At 36.5% G+C, this 20,245-nt stretch overlaps 1 protein-coding gene and 1 non-coding gene across 2 annotated transcripts; both read right to left on the bottom strand.

Moving 5' to 3' along the window:
• Positions 1–260: 260 nt before the first annotated feature.
• On the bottom strand, positions 261–20,224 carry Tmem167a (transmembrane protein 167A). The gene is made up of 4 exons (XM_028760184.1): positions 20,127–20,224; positions 9,682–9,791; positions 7,208–7,242; positions 261–3,826 (listed from the first exon to the last, which is right to left on the bottom strand). The coding sequence occupies exons 1-4, from the start codon at positions 20,127–20,129 to the stop codon at positions 3,756–3,758; spliced, it is 219 nt and encodes a 72-aa protein (XP_028616017.1). The 5' UTR covers positions 20,130–20,224; the 3' UTR covers positions 261–3,755.
• Positions 9,033–9,169, bottom strand: LOC114614599. The gene has a single exon (XR_003710362.1). It is a non-coding gene; the product is annotated as a small nucleolar RNA U109 (small nucleolar RNA).
• Positions 20,225–20,245: the final 21 nt, after the last annotated feature.

Here is a 20,245-nt window from a genome sequence, read left to right as displayed (position 1 = left end):
AAACTCCAATATGTGGGAAACAATACCCCACAAACCTCCCCTCTTTGCTCCTGTCTGGTATCATGGTGACAGAAACACAGAAGCCATTACCTTCAGCAGCAATGAGACTGAGTGTGTAGTCTTAAAACACCAAGCAATAAAAGGATCACCTCGAAATTTTTCTTGTCAAGTCACACATGAATGGAGATAAGCTAATCATAATGGCCACCCTCTAAGCTCTATGAACTGTTCTCTTTCAATGTGATATGACAAAACTAGAAGGCTTTTGACAGTTTATTTTTTTTTATTACATAGCAGGCATATGAACTAACCAGAGACTAGGAGAATTACCTACTCTTTTAAACATGAATTATATAGTTCTTTATTCAAAAGGTACTGAAAATGGCCTTTCAGATTATTTAGGAACTAGTTTAGGGCAAAGTAGAAATGATATGAAGTTATTTCTCAGAAGTTAAGTTACGACTCCCTGTAACAAGGGTGACTGATAGCACCATTTTGAGCACATTTATTATTACAAAATAATACCAAAGGAAGAGAAGAGCAGCCCCTAAGAACTTTCCATTCAAGTTTTCAGACTGCAGGGATGAAGTAACTTCTAAGGCTTTTGTGGAGCTTAAATTCTTGATAAGTAGAAATATTTTCTGTATGTCCAGGAAATGTAAACAGTGGACTTTTGGGACGGGTGTTTGTTTTAACAGCTGGGGTTACTTTTAGCAGCTAGAATATGGGATTTTACAAGTTTCTGAAAGCACAGCCTTGACTGGCCAGTTGCCTCTACAATGTTTACAAAAGTCTCAGGAGAATCTACTAGTGTATTCCTTTGTCAACTTTGCTCGCCCATAAACCAAGGGAGATTTTATTATCCTCCTGAAGGATTTGTGAGGCAGGAAGGGAAAATCTCAACTTCAATTTTGAGGTAGGTAAAATACATGACTTTCCAGGATATAAGATCTGCCCACCTTTATGGCCATGTCATACTTCACAAGTGCCACAACAAACTAAGGGACATATAATCCCTAACACAGAACTGTGTTTTTAAAAATACACTGTCAAGTTAAGTTTAAGCTATGATCTCTGTCTGAGAAGTTCTACCCACAATTAATCATAACTCTTCATTTTTTTTCTAGAAATCTGGGATTATCTCAATTACAAGTGTTAGCACATTACACTTCACAGACATTAATTTCATCTTTCATGTACATCAGGAATACAGAGAAACTACTCATCTACTTTCAATGGTCACATGCCATACCAATTGTGTAAATGTTTCCTGAAAAAAATTTACAAGTGTTAAATAATTTTCACAAATGGAGGCAAAGATTTGTTTGATTTTGTAAACTTGGAAAAGTTAATTTATGGAAATCTGTGTCAGTCTGTGGTACAAGACTAATTTTATTAAGAAGATGAACAAATTTATTATAAATTTATAAATATTCTTACTAACTCCAGCAGGAAACATTTTGAATTGAAACATCTATGGTAGTTTCCGGCATAGGTAGAAAAGGTATTAGCAAGACACAAGATTGGAATTTTAACTTTTTAAAACTATTAAGACCAACTTGACAAGTAGCCTTTTGATCATCTTACAAGACTACCTGGAAGACGTGTCTCCCTACATTGTCAATGACACAGATGAAGCTAATCAAGAACTAAACATCAACATAAAACAAATCTGGGGACATGGATTCAAGATTCTAGAGCCAACAAGGTAGCCAGAGAGAACATCTGGATATTGCCAAACCTGGGTCTTAGTGCTCCTCGCCTACTAAGCTGTGTGTTTACAGTCTGTGCAGATGCCAGCTGCCTGGAGTCCTTTATTGCTCCTCCACATTCCACTAACAAAGAGAGCTAAATATTCTATGGACTTCACACCTCACACAGGACCCTGTGGCTTAGAAAACAGGAGTCACTGCTTGCACATCAAAAATGCCAATTGCCTTTCTTTATAAGATTCTTTATCTTTGTAGCCTTCCTACAACCCCAAAGAGCCTGTAATTTAAAAAATCAGGATGGTAGGGGCTGGAAATACCTTTCTGGCCTGCTCAACATCTACAGATATAAAAGTTTTATGTAACCATGGATGTTTCAAGTTAACTATGTCTTCCTCTGATTTCCACTTATATTGTCTAAAATGTCAAACTAAAGAGAACATATTAGATTAGATTCTTTATTCTCTCCATTTTTATATGAGATGTGTGTTAACTTAGGAAAAAAGTCGAGAACATTTCTGGAAAATTCAGTTGATGAACAGATGGCCACCCAGAAATCAAACTCTGAAAGGTGACTACTTACTGTGCACAAATATGCTGACAAGGGAGTCCTACTTTTGGGACACAGTGAAAATCCTTGACCTAATACAAAGTCCAAGGTGAAGTTCAGAGTAGAATAATTATAACCTGTTTTCCCATTCAAAGTAAAGTAGATCAGTTTTAACTAGCTATAGACATTCCAAAGATCTTTTTGAAAAACAAGCAACCCCTAAAACCCACCAAGTATGTTTTCCTAGATGCTAGACTGGACTGTAATCCGTACAGCTTAGGACACTCTTTCAAAGCTGGTGGTCTAGCTAGCTCTGGTGGCTAGCTGGGCTACACAGTGATATACTGCTTTAAAACAAGGCTTTGAGTACAATGCTTTCTTTTTATAGAAACTTCACTTTTAAGTTCTTTTTTTCTTTTTAAGTTTTAAAAAAGCAGTCAAACCCAGTAATTATAAATGCTATGTATAGTAGTGTTTTCAGCTAGGGTTTAATTCCTCTTTGCTTTGAAATAGTAACTAATTTTCAGCTGAACCTGAAGAAATGTTTGACACAAACTAGTATGTATCCTTTGACATGTATGCTTCATTCAAGTCTATCCACACTCTGTGTCAAAGCTGAAATATACTTAGAGCATAGTACCCAGTCTAAGCAGATATGTGTTCATCACCTACAAAGTTACAAAGGAGATTCCAGTTCAAGCTGACAGAACATGAACTAGATTTAAAGTGCTGCTTTACAAATACCACAAATTACACATGTGGGTAACTACAGTGGATGATCTATTTGGAAGACTTAACACTACAGAGAACAAAAAAGGCATGACACTTACTCGCTCATCATTCTACTTGCTGTTTTTCATTCTAAGATACTCTTCTGTCATAGGATGACAGCTATAGTTTTGTGACTAGAAGCCCAACTCTTATGCTAATTAAAGAAATACAGAGTTTTGTTTAAAATATTTTAAACACCTGTAATAAATTACAGAATTTGCCAACAATAGAGGTACTCTGGTTAGCAATCACAAGGGTTTAAATATGAATGCAATCCATAAGAACAGTAACAGCAACAAAAATAGAACAATTTTTTTTTTTTCTCAATAAAAATAGGCCAGTCACTAAAAGGTCTCATTCTGTGAAGACATTATTTTGAAGCCTTAGTCAAAGCCTGTGGAATTTGCCACTGGGTTTCTACTTCATTCCTCGAGAACCTTAGGAAAAGCAGTCCTGACAGAACAGAATGACATTTGCAGAGTGTAATACTGGAGTGAGAGAACCGAGGTTGATGGCTACAATCACATTCCTGTGTATTAAACTGTTACATCTTAATTATTCATACAGCTCATTGGTCCAATAGCATAAAAATAGAGAACAGCATCTTGAAATTTATCTCATTCCATGTTCAGAGAAAAACAGCTTAACCATTCTTCCCATTATTTTCTGGAGGCCAAGTCCTTGTTTACAGTCTGATGGCAATCACATGCTGGTAGTTTCCAAAGCTACTGTATGAAGAGGATGCTGAAGGCCATCACTATACAGCATATGGCGACATAAGGACTCTTGCGTTCACCTGTTGAAGAAAAGAAGACATTCCTCTTGGTTGAATGAATGACTAACATGCATATGATAAGGTTGCTACTGTAAGAGAGGGAAAACAAGGACTCAGGGACACTACAAATCAAGACAAAACTGCGCCCGCCCAACACAAGGCAATAACCTTAAGGGATCTGAAGCAAACCCACAGCCACTCTTCCCATGTGCTGTATCTGTGTAGGAATCATGTATCAGTGCACATGTGGTGAGAGGACAACGTCAGCCAGGGTTTTCTTTCTGACTTTGTATGAATTTTGGATACTGAACTCAGGTTATCAGGCTAGAGCCTCTTCCTGCTGAACCATTTGCTGGCACACGAGATATTATTATTCTAACTCTACTATGTAGTGTGCAAGTGTGAACTATGTAGATGTCAATGTCATGTCTCAATGTAAAAGGGCTGGTTGGACATGACTAGCTGCTACATCCAAGTTATTATGAGACGTACACTTGAAAGCATCAATGTTGTGCCCCTAGAGCCATGGACATGCTCTCCAGCAACTCAGAGCCAAAGGCTAGTTAGTTCTCTTCCTGAGATAAGGGAATTTCTACCTATACACAGGAATCTACTGCACAGCATTCAGCAATATCTTCTTTACATTGTGGTAGAGTTCATGCCACTTGTAGAGTTTAGAAAGCACTTGCATGTGAAAACAAGCTAGACAGCCAACATAGCCAATATTACCCATTGAAACAAATAGGCATTAGCTCCGCTGTCTTTTCTCCCCCAAACAACTACTTCTGATACAGACACGGCATAGAGTCTTTTACAGCCAACATTCCTATCCGTAATGCTTGGGATGATTAGTCCCTCCATTTCAGAGATTTTGGAACACCTGTCTAGATATCATTGGTTGAGCATCCCTAAAAAATTTAGAAATTCTCAGAAGTCTGAAATATTGTATTATCCCCATTCTCAGTTTCTAAAATCTCAGTATTTCAATAAATTAAAAAGTTAAAAGTAGAAATTAAATTCAAAGCTTCTATAATGAGTCAATTCCACACTAGTTTAAGAATGGCTGTATTTGGAGGCTTTCCTTCCCCTGATCCAGATCTGATGTCAGCTGGTGAAAATATCCTGCCAGTCCACAGACCCTATAAGGGAATTGTTGTTTCTTTAGTATCTGTAAGCTGTACTAATTCCAGGGTACCAGGCATAAGAAATGAGTTAGAAACAGCTGTGGAACATCTGGATCCTTTGCAAGCCTACAAGAGATGGCTCTGATTTAGCCTCACTGCAGTGCTGTCTAAATTCCATTTCCCTATAACCAAGTTCCTTATTTCACCTTAGATGTTCACTTTCTTGGCTTGTCAACCTTGACTTGCCTCGCTAACTATAATTCTCAAACTCATTTTATGTTAAGAGCTTGTCCACTGAGCCCACATTGATATATTACCATATTTATATATTTGTGTCTGTCAAATGATTGAAATCACATATATTGAAGAAGCAGACATTCAGCCAGGCATGTGATCATGGCTTATAATCCTATCCTCCAGAAAAATCAGCCAATCAATGTGTCCACAGTATCAAGACCCTGTCCTCAAATCTAAACCAAAACAAACTAAACCAAACCAAAACCAACAAAAATACCAAGTTAAACCATACAAAAAGAAAACAAAATAAAAAACACAGATTTGGTATTCTGAAGTTTTTTTTTTTTTTTACCTCTGCCCTCCTCCCCCCTCGATAGACACTTAATAGATAGACTGCCTTCTAATTAAAGGAGGATCTATAATGAAAAGGTTTTAGAGTAACATCAGTTCAAATAAAAAAAATCATTATAAAACAGAACACACTGGTTCATGATGGTAACTCATGAGGGCTGAAGTCTCATGAAGCACCTCCCCTAGCCACTGACTTTATGTAGATGCTATAAATGCCTGTTACTCTTTTCAGGGCTGGGATGTTCACTTCTTAGCATCGTCACAGTAAACACCCAAAGGGAGCAATTATCCTTGTACTGAGTTTTCCATCTGCTCAGTATTAATTCTTGAGGAAGTTCCTTCCTCATCTTATGACTTAGAATGCTATAATTTACAGATGGGGTTCATTTTCATGTTTTTCATTTTCTTAAAAGAGATTGCCATGTGGTAGAGCTAAATGTCTTTAGTTGAACTTGAGTAAGAATGTTATTTCTTGTCTGGTTGGAGTTTGTGCAAGTGAAGCAAGTGAATGTGAAACAGTTGCTGTCATTTGATTTGTAATAAGATGATTTGACTAGCTCTGTCCTATTAAAATCACAGCTATTCTTCCTGGAGGAAAAAAAAAAAAGCTTTTGTGTGTGTCAAGAGTAGAGAGGAGCAGGTGCCTGAAAACCACAGTGTATCAGCACCAGTGTTTCCAAATCATCTTGTTAAAACAGAACAAATGCTTTCAGATACTTGTAAGGAGGAACGCTTGGGGAGGGGGATATAAACACAAAAAGAAAAGACTTTTATAGTTAGGAAAAAAAGACTGTATTTGAGGTCATAATCACAAACAACAGGGCACTTGGGTTGGCTACTACATAGAATTGTTCTCATGTCTAATTCCTACAAAAAATGAACCGAAACCACCTGAGTGTTTTCTTAGCAGTTAGAGGCTTTCCATGGTGGAGACGGAAACTTTCCCTCTGCCGTCTGTCTCTCCAGTGTACTCAGGTTCTTAACTACTGTGTTCTTGGCAATACCCTTCACTAGATACATTTTCTTTTTCAGGGTGACTTGTTTCCTCGGCAGTTTGGTTTACTTAATGCTGTGAGTATTAAGCACTGATGGTGGTAATCTGTTTCTCTTCTTGGTTCCTTTTCAAGATTTCTTCTGTTATTTTAAGTTTTGAAGCCATTATTCATGACTGAGTGCCAGACAAGTCTCTGTACAGGCTTCTTCAGGAACCATGTGTTGTAAGGAGAAAAGTAACCATTATAAGTTGTACTTATAATTGTACGTAAATTGTAGGATGTGCACCTTCATCCTTATGCAAAATAACAATTTAAAAAATGCATCAAACACTTCAATCCTGATGTATAAATGAACAGAATAGCACACATGATCCAGAAGAGCATGGTATAGACACATATTACAGATACTGGGCGAATTTGCTGTAAGCCCAGAAACTCATGGGATCAGATGCCTAAATTTAGTACGGTTTCTTCTATGTTTTCCATCTCTCTGTCAATAAAATATTGTAGTCTCCAGTTACATCCAGTTTTAAGTAGCAGAAAGAAAAACAATTAGAATTCAGTAAGCTCTTGCAAAAGTATACAGAATTGAGGATCCTACACTTGGAAATAGACATTTGATTGCCGTGAGTATAATATAAATAAAGTGGCCAATAATTTATAGTTGAAGAAATGGATGGTGATTAGATACTTACCAATTCGAGCACACTTCCAAAATATTCCCAATAGTCTGCAGTATAAAAAAAAGAACAAAAACAATTACTGGATACTGAGAAAGTCAATGATTTCTGTTACCATCAGAGAGATCATTCATTTTGTATACTAGATTTTAAGCTGTGATCTCTGCTCCACATCTGAAATGTGTTTGTCTGACATTGAGCACCACTCACTTATGACAACAGGACAGGATACACTATGAACCACCACTAAACAGAAGCAACTGTTAACTGGAATATATGTGTATCATAGGTCAAAATTAGGGTATATTAATGTGAGAGTAGCTAAAATTTATATAAAGAGTCAGTCAATTAATTCATTTAACTTCAAGTTCCTTAACACTTTCAAAGGCAGAAACACTACATACCAATTGTAGTATTAATTTGAGAAAACGATAGTTTTTTTGATATAGTATTTTTTTTGAGTTTTTGTAATATACTAGATTTATATCTTGCAGAATACAGCTCTGTGTTATTACCTATATTGTATATTCTAGGGGCAGTTCTCATTTGTGCTAGTCCATGAGGAAAGATTCATAAATCAGCTGCTATGTTGTTAATATAACGAAAAGTCGTCATTTATGTGAAACCAAGTGTATGAGCTTACTGAATGTGACAACTAAAATATATATTCCAGGGACGATAATTAAAATGAAGATGCTCTTTTTAATTCCATGAATAAAAAAGTATGAATTAAATACAACCATATAAATGGACATATTTATGTAGAACGCAAAAACAAGCAACAGCTTTGGTAAATGAACCATCAACAGAAACGTTACACAAACAGCACAAATATTATTTTGTCTGAGATATTACATATATATCTATAACTATGTTTATATAGTTTTATAATGATATTTATAAGAGTACTAGTTAAGAAAAATCAACTTTACGTATTCTTTATATTAGGATTTGCTCAATAAAAATCACAAAACTTAAATTTCAGGGATATTTATAATACTTTTTCTTTCAAAGAAATACATAAATTAATGAGTCATTATGTGTGAAGAGAAAGCTAACAGGCAAATAACCCAAGTTCTGAAAATAACCTGAGTTACTAACAAGGCCAAAGTGCATTACTTCAGTCCTACTTGTTGTGTGACTGGGAGGAGATGCTTTATCTCTTTAATAACAGATGAGCATAGATGGCTCAGAGGATTTCATCAGGAATAAAGGAATGATTAGATAGTCTTTAGAGGAGCAACATGTGCTACGCTTAGTAATGTTAGGACGAAAGGAACAAATGACAGTGTTACTCAGAATTCATTTATTCTCCACCAGAGTCGATAACTGTGGTTATCTATGCAGTCATGTGTGTTTGTGTCTGGGTACCTAAGGGTCACAATAAACACTAATGATTTAAAGCTACTCTGGTTGAGTAATTATTATTTTTTTTAAAGGAACCTTGTTAATTGCTAAAAACCACTACAATTTGGTGTCTAATTTCTATGGCTTGAATGTATATGCATATGCTAACAAGGAAAACGTAAGAAGCGATTTTCCAGCACTGCCTTGTTCTAGATCATTTCAATCATCAGAAAATGAAGTTACATTTAAAAAGGAAGTCATCAAAACTGTACTACTCCAGATATCTAGGGGTCTCCATCTAACCTGGTATATATGATTACAAATTTATAAGTCTCAGAGAAAACATGTAAGAAAAGAATCTAATAGCTATTGTTAAAGAGAAGTAGTATATATATTTTTATCTATAATGAAATAGAATTGTTTCCAACCACCCAGATGACTGCATTAGCTTATATTCTGAACTATAAAGACAGGAAAGCCTTTTGGGGACCGTTAATGTAGGAGAAATATACTACTACTCAACCTCTACTGTAAGGTTGGTAGCCCTGAGAACTCCTTGATCACTGTAGCATGTTATGGATACATTCCTGCTCCCCAAGAAAAAAGAGGGGCAGACATGTCCACATGCAGCTTCCCTTTGAAGGAATGATTTCATGATAGTACTGGAAAAGTACTCAATTATAATTTTAATAGTGATTATTGTTTAATGATGAACTCTTATTTATCAGGCCTTACATATATTATAATTCCACATTACTAATAAACTAGAATAAAATGCAAAAAATCATGTATAATAGCTCAGAGAAGATGGTAGAAATGGGGAAAACTGTCTCTAAGGTTAACAGGGCATTTCTATAACAACAGATTGCTATAACAATTTAATGTTTTACCAGCAGTCGAATAAATCCTTCCTCTGCTTTTATTCAGTGGGTGAAATTTTAGGTCACACCAAACACTCTGGAGATTTATTCAGTAATTTAGTAAGATACTGCAAATACATTTTGGTGCTTTAAAACATGAAGAAAACGTACGAAGTTACTGAAAACTGTTATAAATAGAATTAAACTGCCTAATGACTTTCATAGTAATTTACATTTGATGTTGATAACAACTGTCTTCACTGATCATCATTTGCAACATACCCAGTTTTATTTCTGTCCAGGATGCTGGGTGCCAGGGATCGGATATAAGCACACGTACATATAAGTAGCAAGATTACAGTCAACAGACTCTGAAAATTGAAGATGGCAGACTATAAAGAGAAAAAAAAATAAATTAATATCACAAGAGAAACCTCCAATGCAAAACATGTTAGACAATTCTGCATTACAGGTAAACAGGATGTTGTACAACACGGAATCCACTATCATGAAGTCTTTCCTTCCATTTTTTAGGGTAGAGAATACTGGAGATGCAGTAGACGATGTAAACTCATGAACTTAAATGTCACGAATTCAAAACATCCAAGCAAAGTGGACTCAGTATACAATTAGCACAGAATGTTTAAGGTAGGCAGAGTTCTAGACAAGAAAATGTAGTCTCCACACACCAACAGTGGCTGACTCTATGACCCTAGTGCAATCACTGGCCTCTTAGTCTTCATTTGGTATTTACAGACCTGGATAGAGCCAAGGAGAAATATTAAATACTGACTAAAGTTTCTTTCAAGCAAATTTTGCCTGGAAAAAGCATGTTTAAAATTATGAGATCATGTTCCAAGCCCTGACAACTAGTAAGATTATTAGACATTGGTGAAAGAAAAGCACTTGCTTTTCTTTACACTGTTATTTGTTATGTAATAGTTCCTTCCATTCTAAAAGTTCAAATAGGAATCCTAAGAACTATATATTTAAATAGGCAAACAAGAAATCATACACTTTAAATCTAAATAAGCTGAAGTTTGGCTCATTCTTTAATACTCAGATCCTCTTCAAGAGCAACAAGTGGTCTCAACTGCTGAGCCCTCTCTGTAGACTCCAGGCTCAGCTTTGTGAGAAGTCGCCTGGAATCCACCTGTCCTCCCTCTGTATTTCATATACGTTTTCTAGGCTAGGCTACTCCTGAACTAGAGATCCTTCTGCATTTGCCTACCAAGTGCTGGGATTGTAGGTGCACACCCAAGCTTTCTCTTGGGAAATTCTTCTCTATGCCTCCCACAGCAAGAGACACTTTCATTATAAAATTCACCCCTTAAGTGTGAACACTACACTATTATACCGCCTCTAACATCTGGCCACCTGTCTGAAGCACAGTACAAATTCAAAGAGATGATTCACTAAAAACACTTTTAAGAAGTTGTAGGAATATCATTGTATATCATAAAATCTATTCTATTAAAAGCAGATGGATAAAATACATCAATTCCATTCAGCAGTCAACGTTATGTCTACTTAGTTAATTAAGAAACATTTTCTAAAAACCAGGAGGAATCTGTTGTAATTATTTTTCAAAGGTAAAATTGCTACTTGTGAGTGGGGCTTACTTGAAAACTTCAGAAGCTAGTGATAAAATGATTATAAATTGCAAGAGAATTAAGAAATGTACAGAGAGTACAGATCAACACACACACCCACACACACACCCACACACACACCCCTTCAGTCACACTAACCAAATGAAACACAAAACAGAAAAGAGACTATTACGATAGGAACTAGAACAACCTTCAGATTTCTAAGCTTAAAACGAAATGTGCTACATTAGGATCAAAGGAAAAATCTTAAAGAAGACAGCAACAACAACATCCACAACAATCACCTTAATATACACAGAAGACGACTTTGTAGAATTAGGACACTGATAAAAGTTCTTACTAAGATTATTCTTTTTATAAATAAAACATTATCAAAAGAATTAAGGATTGCCCATTACTTAGCAATAGTTGTGTGTGTATGTATGTGTGTGTGTGCATGTTTAAGTATTTGTACTTGCATGAGTGTGTGGAGGGCAGAGGCTGAAGTTCTTAAGGTAGGATCGATACCTCATGAAAACTGGGCTTTGCTGATTAAGTGGAACTGGGTGGATATCAAGTTTCTGAGTCTCCTCTGACTGTCTTCACAGCTGTGGGATTAAAGGTCCACTTTTAAAATGTAGGTACAGGGAGGGCATTGAATTCAGGTTCTCATACTTGCCCAGTAAGCAAGCCAGCAGCCATTTCCTAGCCCCAGTTATTAATAAGATTAGCAACAAAAATGTTTATACACAAATTACAGTAAGTGCCGGGCAAACAGGATGCAAGATGTCAAAGCTGGCACAGGTTTAACACTAAATACTGATGCAAAAGTAGAACAGAGATGACCGTGGATGGGTTTCATGAGTGAGTTTTATGGTATGAAAAAGATAAATGAAAACTTTGTTTTTAGAGAAAGGGTTTCACTTGTTGTAGCCTGACTGTCCTGAATTCAGTGCAGACCAGGCTAGCCCTGAACTCAAGAGATCTGTCTGCCTCTGCCTCCCAATTTCTGACTCTAAAGGTGTGAGCCAGGACACTTTTAATGTTTTTGTTCATCTGGTGTTTCTTTTTTTTATATATATATTTTAATATGTATTTATTTAAAATATTTAGTATATTTCATATTGACACTTGCTAATGGTATACATACGTGAGATATAGAACATGAAGGTATCCAGCTGGTTGTCACCAGGAAGCTTTATCCCTATTAGCTAGTTCTTGTTCTTTCTCTGTGATATGAAAGATTATACACAGTACCAACAGAGGAAAGTAATCATGAATCATTCATAGCTATGAATCATATGAGCTTCAATAATCATATGTCCATGGGTGTAATAATGGCACAAATATCATGGAAGCATGACCATCCATATCTGATTAAACTTAATTTCTATCCCACAAGATAAACCATAGTAGCATCATTATGAGGCCAGGAAACTATGTGTCTAGTCAAGTTATTGGCCTTAGTGGAGAGCAAACTGCTTTCACTCTGCTACATGGAACTAAACTGACTCCTAATGACTTATACCCATAGATTAATGTGCCTCACAAATCTCTTCAGAGAAAGCTCTATTTCAGGAGATGGTGATTAACATTGGAGACCTATGACTGGTCAAAGTACATAGAGTAAGAGACTATGGAATGTTAGAGCCCTAGGTAGGCATTTGTATCACAATGTCTCCTCCTAAGAGTCAGGACATTGCTGGCTCTTACAAATTTTCTGTTCTATCATCTGGTGTTTCTTTTGTTGAATCAAATGACTGAAAACATCTTGTAACTGCCATTTTTACTTGTTTTCCTATGCAAAGAATTTTTCCACTAACATAGCAAAGGTGGTATTTAATATGGATTGGCTTTTAGTTAGCTTGGGTTTAGTTTGTGAAGGCAGGTGAAAACTGATGAATACTAAGTAGAAAACAATGCTACAATGGCTGCCTTGAGAAGATCATTTTGACCATGTACATGAATATATTGTTTGTATTTCCTCCTAGACAAACAACAATAAGTATACTTTGGGTATATTTTGGAGAATGAAGTTAAGACCCTACAGATTTAAAAACTGAGATTGTATGACTCTTCCTTTTATTGGGAGTTTATAACTGACAACAGTTACTAACAATCACCCGGCATTCTTTCACAACATTATCTGCATATTTAACATAGTCATTATCATCTGTATGTTATACATGAGACACACAACAATTATCTTCCAGTTAGAAAAATATGTATACTTTCAAAATTAAACAGTAATATATTATAGCACCTGCAAGAGATGGTTTGGAAGCTTGCAGACCAAGACAGGTTTTCAAAAGGAAAAGCTTTAATAAGAAAGCAAATACACAAATGACTTCATTTGGAAGGGCCAAGAATATGGTAGACTCTTCAAGAAACAAAATGGTGGCAGCGGGGATTTTTAAAATTTTTTTTAGGAAGAACACTTATATTAAGCAAAGTATTCCAGCTAGCTCTATAGCCTCTGGAAAATGTGTGCATCGTGTGCCTTAGAATGAGTGAGAACAACACAGTAGGTAAAATGGTTAGTTTTGCAATGTAGGTTTACTCCCACCGAGATAAGTAAATTAAGGATTTTTACCATGGATTTTTCCTTTTCTTTTCTGTATGCCTTTAAAAACACACTTAGTGGCAAGACACCCTAGTTGGTTTCTCATTGTGTGTGTAGGGGAAAGTAGAGTGCCTCATAAAATGCTGAGGATCCAAAAGGCTCACTTACCCTTGTTAGTTTTCTGTATTTTTTCAGAATGAAAGATAATACAACACTCACCACCATGCCTAATATTAAGTGGACTGTGTGTATGTATTATACATACATACATACATACATACATGTGTGTACAATCATTTACAAATGAAAGCTGTTTACATGCACAAAATATCTGATATATACAACTTTGTTCTGTGGTCTAAGAACTCTATAATTAAAACAAATAACATTAAATGGTAAAGTCAGACCTACTTAGACTCTGTTCAAGAGTATTTTCTAAGTTGTAGACATCAGCCTGTTAACTAAAACATTCTTTTTAATGTTTAGCATAGCTATCTACTGGTACAAACTAGCTTTCTGAGTTAAGAGAAACGGAAGTACTATTTTGTAAAAAAAACAGAAAAGAAAAGTGACTTTCCATATGAAAATGTTGATAGGGGAAGAATGGAAGCTAAACAAAGAAAGCATGATAACAAAATAGACAGTTGCAAAATTTATTAATGGGCATCACTGACAAAAAACAATGTAGATTAGAACACCCATTATTTTGTTAATTACCCAAGAGAAGTTTACAACCTGTTGTGAATTTATATTTACTTGTCAAAGACATTTTGGAAAAAAAAGCAAAAGGACAAAAATATCCATACTGTTATATGAAAAGGCCTAGGCTATGAAGGCCGAAGGTAATTTTAATTTTTACCCAGTATCCACATCCATCACCACCCAGAACTCCAATCTTTTAGGAAGAGGCTGACCCTCTGAACAGGCTGTGTTGTTCTCACTCATTCTAAGGCACACGATGCACACATTTTCCAGAGGCTGTATAGCTAGCTGGGTAGGTAAACTTGCTAAAGGAAAACTCCAGATACTCAACTACTTTACAATTTAAATAGTAAATGTAAGACATGCTAATTTAGGGGACTACAAGTATATATGTTCTTGTGTGTTAATTTGCTAATGACTAACTTTTTAAAATCCATGGTAATATATGTAATTTAGATAGTTATAGATATCAAAGTAAACTACAAACCCCTTCACCAGGTTCTGAGCTCTTTTCATTCCTAGAGCAATGGTACTCAGCCTTCCTAAGGCTGTGACCATGTAAAACAGTTCCTCATGTTGCAGTGACCCGCAAATCATAAAATTGTTTACCTTGCTACTTCATAGCTGTAATTTTGCTTTTGTTATGAACTGAAATGTAAATATCTGATATGCAGGATATCTGACACGTGACTCCAAAGAGGTGGCGACACACAAGTTGAGAACCACTGCTTTAGGGTAACTAGAAGATGATCACTGTTCTTTTTACACATAAAGAGACTCTGGCTCCTTTCCCACACATACACATGTATTTATACAGATTTTGTTTTTAATAGGATGCTTAAATAAAGAACCCAAAGCTAACATTTCCCATAGAATATCTTTATTCTTTTATTAATTTAGGGCAGTGCCACATTTGTTGATTTATAATTTCTTATCTGTAAAAAAGAATTACTTTGGTAACTTTCTCTATAGGCACTGTCTCCAAGCTCCAGTCTTCCCAGTGATGTGCAATGGCTACATGAAGCTATTCTTGCACTGGTGCAGGTACAGAAACGTTGGGTCAGAGCAACTTATCATGATTAAGTTCTGCTCATCTGCATTCCATAACGGTTGATCGAATTTGTATTTTCTAAACGTCCTTGTCCAACTGTAGTCAGCTCACATTTCTTAGGTGAGTTGTGGAAGATGTGAATACAAAACTTAGGTTCTCAATGAAATATTTGGCTCCTAGTCTGCTAAAACTGCTACAAATTTGGGGAGTGTAAACCAATACAAATTTATTACTACCTTGTGTTTCTAAAGTGCTGTATACCACTCTGACATTCTGACATGTAAGTCACTATTTCTGTGGCTCTGACCCTATTCCTCCTATCTGTTAAATGTTCTTGTGATCACACTGCCCTCTCTCCTCGCAAGATAATCTTCCAAATGAAAATTTGGATACAATGTTACGATTAGAAATATACTCATGTTTTTGTGTAAGAGCGTGTGTATTTTTTTTTATGGCGTGCATTCTCTCTACCACATCTATAAATGTTTCTTTTCCACAAAGAAATATTAAATGGTATTCCCTCGAATCACGGCTGCCTGTGGCATGCACTGGAACACAATATCAACTACAATTACAAGTAATCCTTAGGCTTGTGGGACACAGAAGCCCTGCCTTGACTTTAGATTGCTCAGAATTGTGCTCTTTCTTTTAAAACACTGTGTCAGTGGCTCCCAAGTTAATTTTCAATTAAGCTCCTCACTTAACGTCTCTCCACAGCAGCCTTATCACCAACCGTAACCATCCAGACCTTCATAACTAACCCGAGACTCCAGGAGCGCGCACAGCCATGCTAGCGTGGAGTTAACGGAGTCAGACGAGAAGCTACTCAACAATGTTTCTGAAGTCATGTACTTTTAAGTAAGTAGTGAAATAATAAAAGAAGCCCACAGGCATTCTTAGCTCTAGAGTTATTTTTGACTGCTAAAGTTATATCTTCCAAGTTTGAATATGGGAGGTTGTTCAAGTATTATAAATAACAGCATCCTGGACATTTGTTAGCAGAACTTTTAAATAAGAAATCTTCAAAAATCACTCCTAAACATTGGGGGCTGGGCCCAAACAATAAACAAGTGCAAAAGTAAAAAAAAAAAAAACAAAAACAAAAAGCAAAAAAACAAAAAAATCCATCATAGGCACTTTTAACCTGCAATGATTGGTTACTGACAAGACTTAGTCAACAGAAAGGATGCTGTCTGAACTTACACTTTGGCTCCATGGAGGCTCATTCTTAGTATCAGCAACACTTGCTCGTTAAGTAAGAGGTTCTTTGTGAATAACATTGTCTTAGGGCTTCAAGTATTTACTGCTCACATTTAAAATAAACACTTTTACCTTTTACTAATATACACTTCTTTGTTTTACATTAAAGTAGTTTATTCTTATCTCAGAAGAGAGAACACAGAATCTACACCCTTAACCTAATTATGGTAAAATTTACAGCACACTTGAAAAATGGGTCAACATTTTATGACTTACAAACCTAAGTCAGGTTAGCATTTTCCAACTAGATTTTATTAGATAGAAGTTTATATGTACTATTATCTTTTAAAAACAAGAATCACAGAAATAGTGATAAATATTAGCCTGCAAATACAAATACACGCTACATACACACGTGACCAAAACTGATTGAACACATAACCTGTCTTTCAGGACTAGAATCTGAAAATATCTCAGAAGTCGGGAGTTTAGACAACACTTAGAAACTGCATCTTTAAGTAGAACTTGTACATATCAAGCACTAATAAACCAAAGCTTGTTATTTTTGGAAAAAGTTAAAATACTGTTCATCTTAAATTATCCTGATTTTACTTAAGTAGGAGAGGATGAAAATGTACCTTTGACTGGTTCTAAGAGCAAAGTAATTCTACGTGTTTCTAGGTAAATTGACAAGAAAGCAATTTTTCAAGTTTTGTAACAGCTTATTAACAACATCCTATTACACATCTGGATTATTAACACATAAATTTATCGTTGAATAAATGAGCATTTTTTGTCAGTTGCATCTGATCTAACCGGTCCTGTTTCACAACTGTATAAAGACCTTATCTACTTACTTTCCACTTCAGAACTTTGGTCATGAGTCAAGTTCAGAGTTCATAAATCTCTGGCAGTGCCAGTAGCTATCTATTCCAAAGGTGGAACTCATACTTGATTAGTAGTTTTTAAAAAATGAATTCTTCATATACCTTGATTAAATGATTAAAAAGATATCCAGAAGGGAAGAAAGCACATCCTACGTGAAAAGATGTACTTTGCAATCAAGAAAAAAAAATAAATAAAATAGAGGTAAAACAGAAAAGCTAAATACTGGGTGTCAGACATGTAATCCCTGGTTACTCACTAGAATCATTCAATTCTTTAAAGAACAATCCCCAAATTTAGACTTAAACTATATAGAAACTACAATCTCCAGGAACTCAAGTATTCATTTGCTGTTAAGCACTCTGAAGAGATCACTGAATCTGTGTTACATTCCTATTAACCTATATAACGGCTTTCAGAGGAAAGTTCAGGGAAAACTTTCATAAAGTCATATTTATTTTTATAATACTAAAGACATTTGCTTTTCTACTATCATTTTTATTGCTAATACAACAAGACTTATGGTAACAAGAAAATTGTCATTTTAACTTTTCTCTTACAAACCTGTTTTGGATATCTTGTGTGATTAATTGCACCTTTGACCAGGTGAAAAAAACCAGAATATAATGCCAGACGGAGCCACTAAATTTAATCCTTACTTTCTATGTCATTTCAAGCCATTAGTATTTTGGGCAATACACTTAGTATTTTACAAGTGCAATTCATGGCCAGTAACATCTCTAATAAAATATTGCATATTTTTTTTCTGACAACACTTAAAAAAGTAAAACATATATAGATTTACTATACAACACATCCTTCCAAAGTCATTCTACAAATACAAGAATACATGTAATTCTTCCAACCCTTCACTTTCAGTTACACATCCACATATTCAACAAATCATACATTAAAGCATCTGGAGCAGAAATCTGCACATCAGCATTGAACATACCAGCCACGTTTTGTTATTGTTCCATAGAGACGTTCGATAAACCTGAGGCCTGGCTTTACTTACTAGGTATGCGATCCCAGGCAACTCAGGCGCCCTACTTTTCACTTCCTTTACCTGCAAATATCTCAGAAGTCAGGAGTTTAGACAACACTTAGAAACTGCATCTTTAAAGTAGAACTTGTACATATCAAGCACTAATAAACCAAAGCTTGTTATTTTTGGAAAAAGTTAAAATACTGTTCATCTTAAATTATCCTGATCTTACTTAAGTAGGAGATGATGAAAATGTACCTTTGACTGGTTCTAAGAGCAAAGTAATTCTACGCGTTTCTAGGTAAATTGACAAGAAAGCAATTTTTCAAGTTTTGTAACAGCTTATTAACAACATCCTTTTGACCAAGTATATCTTACTGTGCAGTAAGGAGAAAAAAAAAAGGCTGCAATGGACAATAAATAAAATCCTTACCCAGAGAACAAATATAAACCAGTAAATGCTATCTCCTTTATGAAGTGCTAATATTGTGTAGCAAGGAAACTGCAACTTATGTTTAAATATAAATGCCTACATGTAAGTCATTGTCAATAATTAAGCAGGAGGGACTACTTGAGCTTCTGACCAAGGCTGTATACTATAGGAGATGCTCAAGCAACTTCTGGGAACTCAAATTCAGTCTCTTCTCACTGTAGAATGTGAGGTCTAGTGGGGATAGGGGAGTCCTGGCTGCTTTTGAGATGATAACACAAACATGCTTTCTCTAGAAATATGGCTTTTAAACTCACCTAAGTGGTAGTGCAGGGAGATCTGGCATTTACCATAACACTGATAAGATGCATTCATAAAGTTTTTCTCTGTGTAGCCCTGGCTGTTCTGGAACTCACTCTGTAGACCAGGCTGGCCTGGAACTCAGAAATGCGCCTGCCTCTGCCTCCCAAGTGCTGGGATTAAAAGCATGCGCCACCACTGTCCAGCCATTCATAAAATTTTAAAGATCTATTACTAATGTCTACTTTATCTGTGCCCTGGCCACAGGGCCTTTCTGTTCCTTGTTATGACCTTTGTTGTTGCTATTTGTGATCTACAGTGCAAGGTTTTCTGAGGTCTAAACTATTAAACAGTCCACAACAACACACACACAGGAATTCCCAATAAGGGTGGTGGTCTTAGATCAAGGCCCAGGCCTGGCATTACTGTGAGGAAGCACTTTAAGCTCCTACAAGACAGATCTACCTTTGTAGGGAACTCAAATCATTAAAAACATTCGTTTGCAAAGAAGGATCATTAGAATTGAAAGAACGATGAGGGAGGGGCCCCATCTCGCCATTGATTCAACAGGTAAAACGGAAAGAGTAGGAGCTAGTGTTAAGAAAACCCGCAATCCATTAATTACTAACGAAAGATGCAGGTTGGGTTACACACGGAACACATAAAAGGGGGAAAGGTGGAAACTGAGACTCCAGCGTTTCAAGGTGGATATTCGTCCAGATATTTGTAACCGATCGCAATCGGCTTACTGGAATGCCACCGCAATTCCACTCCGCAACGCAGCAAGTCGGCCTCTTTGCCGTCCACCCGGGCTTTTCCTAGGACTGTTGGCCTGATGCTCCAGGATGAGCATCGGGGGCCGCATGACTCCCGGCCTGTGCACCCTCGGGTCTCGGGAGAATCACGCTAGCGCCAGGGTTCCCACGCCCCACAGCGCCCGCACCAACCCCGCCGACCCGCGCGAGCCGCCGCCCCTTCGAGAAGCTCAACCGCGGCCAGGTAGCCCAGGTTCTTACCATAGTGAGGCCGGTGCTGGTCCAGCCACATCACCCTTCCGGGCCGGGGCGGAAGAGGATGCACGCCTGCTGCGCTTCCCGCTCGCTCCGGCGGTCCGGTTGGACCTATCGTCGCGCCT

Source organism: Grammomys surdaster, unplaced genomic scaffold (genome assembly GCF_004785775.1).
Source record: "Grammomys surdaster isolate TR1022 unplaced genomic scaffold, NIH_TR_1.0 126391, whole genome shotgun sequence".
Lineage (NCBI taxonomy): Eukaryota > Metazoa > Chordata > Mammalia > Rodentia > Muridae > Grammomys > Grammomys surdaster.
Note: the sequence above shows the minus strand (reverse complement) of the source record. Positions and strands in the feature narration are given on the sequence as shown.

Excerpts from the sequence above, each read along its gene's own strand:
- Tmem167a (XM_028760184.1), bottom strand. Across the intron at positions 7,243-9,681 it reads CTGGACAGAAATAAAACTGG|ACTATTGGGAATATTTTGGA; the intron begins GTATGTTGCAAA and ends TTTATACTGCAG. Across the intron at positions 3,827-7,207 it reads TTGGAAGTGTGCTCGAATTG|GTGAACGCAAGAGTCCTTAT; the intron begins GTAAGTATCTAA and ends TTTCTTCAACAG.